General features: G+C 59.9%; 1 protein-coding gene across 1 annotated transcript; it reads left to right on the top strand.

Moving 5' to 3' along the window:
• The first annotated feature begins 929 nt into the window (after nucleotides 1-929).
• LOC137895374 (transmembrane protein 271) lies at nucleotides 930-1,715 on the top strand. The gene has a single exon (XM_068740859.1). The coding sequence runs from the start codon at nucleotides 930-932 to the stop codon at nucleotides 1,713-1,715; it is 786 nt and encodes a 261-aa protein (XP_068596960.1).
• Nucleotides 1,716-2,090: the final 375 nt, after the last annotated feature.

The following is a 2,090-nucleotide window of genomic DNA, read 5'->3' on the forward strand; positions in this document are numbered from 1 at the left end:
CGACAGGCCAAATTCGAACCTTCCATTCCTGTTTCAGTCGGGTTTCAGAGCTCATCATAGCACAGAGGCAGCATAAAGTCACCGATGACCTTTAACAGCATCCGATAACGGACTTGTCTCGTTGCTTATTTTACTAGATGTCTAACCCTGACCCATTTCAGTCACGCTCTATTTGTTGCCTTTAGATTTCCACTGCTATGCAGATGAGATAATTGTGCCCATTATGCCAGATGGCTGCCCACTATGAGCCTTAGGTTCTGTCCAAAGGTTTCTGCCTGTTAAAGGGAGCTTTTTTCCCTCCATCTCCAAAGTGCTTGCTTTTGTGGGACAAGTTGGGTTTTGTCTTTCTGGATGTTCCGTCCCCACGGACAGCGATCATCACATACATCCTCCCGACAAACAGCCCCCCCCCCCCGCGCAGGGGCGACTTAGATTTACCTCCGCTGGATGTTTGATCTCCTCCTGAAGCCGCCGCCTCCTCCTCTGCCACGCAAACTTCACCCCCCCCCCCCCCCCCAATCCAACGGTTTGGTGGACTGCAGATGAGACTCTCTCCGGAGGAGGAGGAGGAGGAGGAGGAGGAGGGAGGGGTAAACTTTTGGTCAGAGGAGAAGCATCCAAGGGGCAGCTATACGAGATTCGAGGCAGAGTGGTTTATTGACTGTGCGTGGATAATCGATGAGTGGAAACAGGAACGCGCTCCGGACACCAGACTGTTGATCCGTCCCTGCAGGCTGAAGCTGCGGGGATGCGAGAGAGAGAGAGAGAGACGCGCCACGCACGGCGGCGCGGATCGCCGGCTCCGACCCGGAGGAGTCCAGCGGCAGAGAATGTCCCGACGTGAGCGAGCCTCCAGAGGAGACCAGGGAGAAGACGAGGGAGGATGAAGCGGGGAGGAGAGCCACCGAGCGCGGCAGAGGCGGGTGACAATGACGCCGAGCGGGAGCGGACTGTGCGCCGTCCTGTCCAGCAGCCTCCTCTTCGTGTGCGCCCTGAGCGAAGTTGTGGTTGGATTAAGATGCGCCTCGCTGGGATCCGCGATGAGGGCGCACTTCCCCCTCGGCGCCTCGGCGGGGGCTTTCTACTCCGGGCTCCTCGTGGCCACCGGGCAGGTCCTGCTGGGATCCGCGCTGCTCTTTTGCACCGAGAAGCCCGGCTGCAGGAACTTCTTCCTCTTCGGCGTGGTGGTTTTCCTGCTGGGGGTCCTCACCGCCTTCTCCGGGGCGGTGGTGGACGGGGACGCGGCGTCCCTGGTGGAGAGGAAATACTCCCATTACTGCTTCCACTCTTTCGCCGCCAACTCTGCGTGCGCGCGGCTCCGGGATTACCAGCGGAGCCTCGTCGTCTCCGCCGTGCTCAGCACCTTGGAGTGCGTCCTCGGGCTCGTCAACCTGGCCGTCATCAAGAGGTATAAAGCGGCGCAGGCGTCCCGGAGCCGGCGGCCCCGGAGGCGGCGCGACGCCGCGGTCCTCCTCGCCGAGGAGCGCGGCGGCTCCTCGGCGGACCTCCAGCTGGTGTCCTACATCAACTTGGGTGTTTTCAGCGTGCTGGACGAGGCAGGCGCGGAGGCGCGGCGCGGGGGGCACCCGTCCATCGAGCTGCCGGGCTACGCGCCCACGGAGCTCAACCACAGCTTCCCGTTCTCCTTCACGCTCTCCAGCGAGCTGCCGCCCGCGTACGAGGACATCTTCCCCGCCGAGGCGCGCAGCTCGTAGCCGCTCCGCGTCCCTCCGCTGAGACAATCAATGCCTTTGCGCGTATACTCTTCCTCTTCCTCCTCCTCCTCCTCCTCCTCAAACAGAAAGCAGTAAGTTAAGATGAAAACAGCAGCGGAATCTAATTCATGCCGTTTTCTCCCCTTGTCTGATGCGTCACCGGCGGTCAGAGGAGAGGCGCGGATCCACCCGGGTCCAGGCGGCGCGCACAGAAGCAGGCCCGTAAAACGCAACAGCTTGTTCGAGTTTGTGAATGCTTGCTGTGAACATTTTTACTTGTGAATAAAACGTGTATTTAACCTCACCTGACCCGATGAGGCCGCTGCCAGCGTTTAAAGAATCGTTTGATGACTTGATCGATATAATCTCCTCTTG

This window comes from Brachionichthys hirsutus, chromosome 6 (genome assembly GCF_040956055.1).
Source record: "Brachionichthys hirsutus isolate HB-005 chromosome 6, CSIRO-AGI_Bhir_v1, whole genome shotgun sequence".
In the NCBI taxonomy this organism is placed as follows: Eukaryota; Metazoa; Chordata; class Actinopteri; order Lophiiformes; family Brachionichthyidae; genus Brachionichthys; species Brachionichthys hirsutus.

What these genes read in the sequence shown, in the direction of transcription:
- LOC137895374 (XM_068740859.1), top strand. Translation starts at nt 930, where the DNA reads ATGACGCCGAGCGGGAGCGGACTGTGCGCCGTCCTGTCCAGCAGCCTC.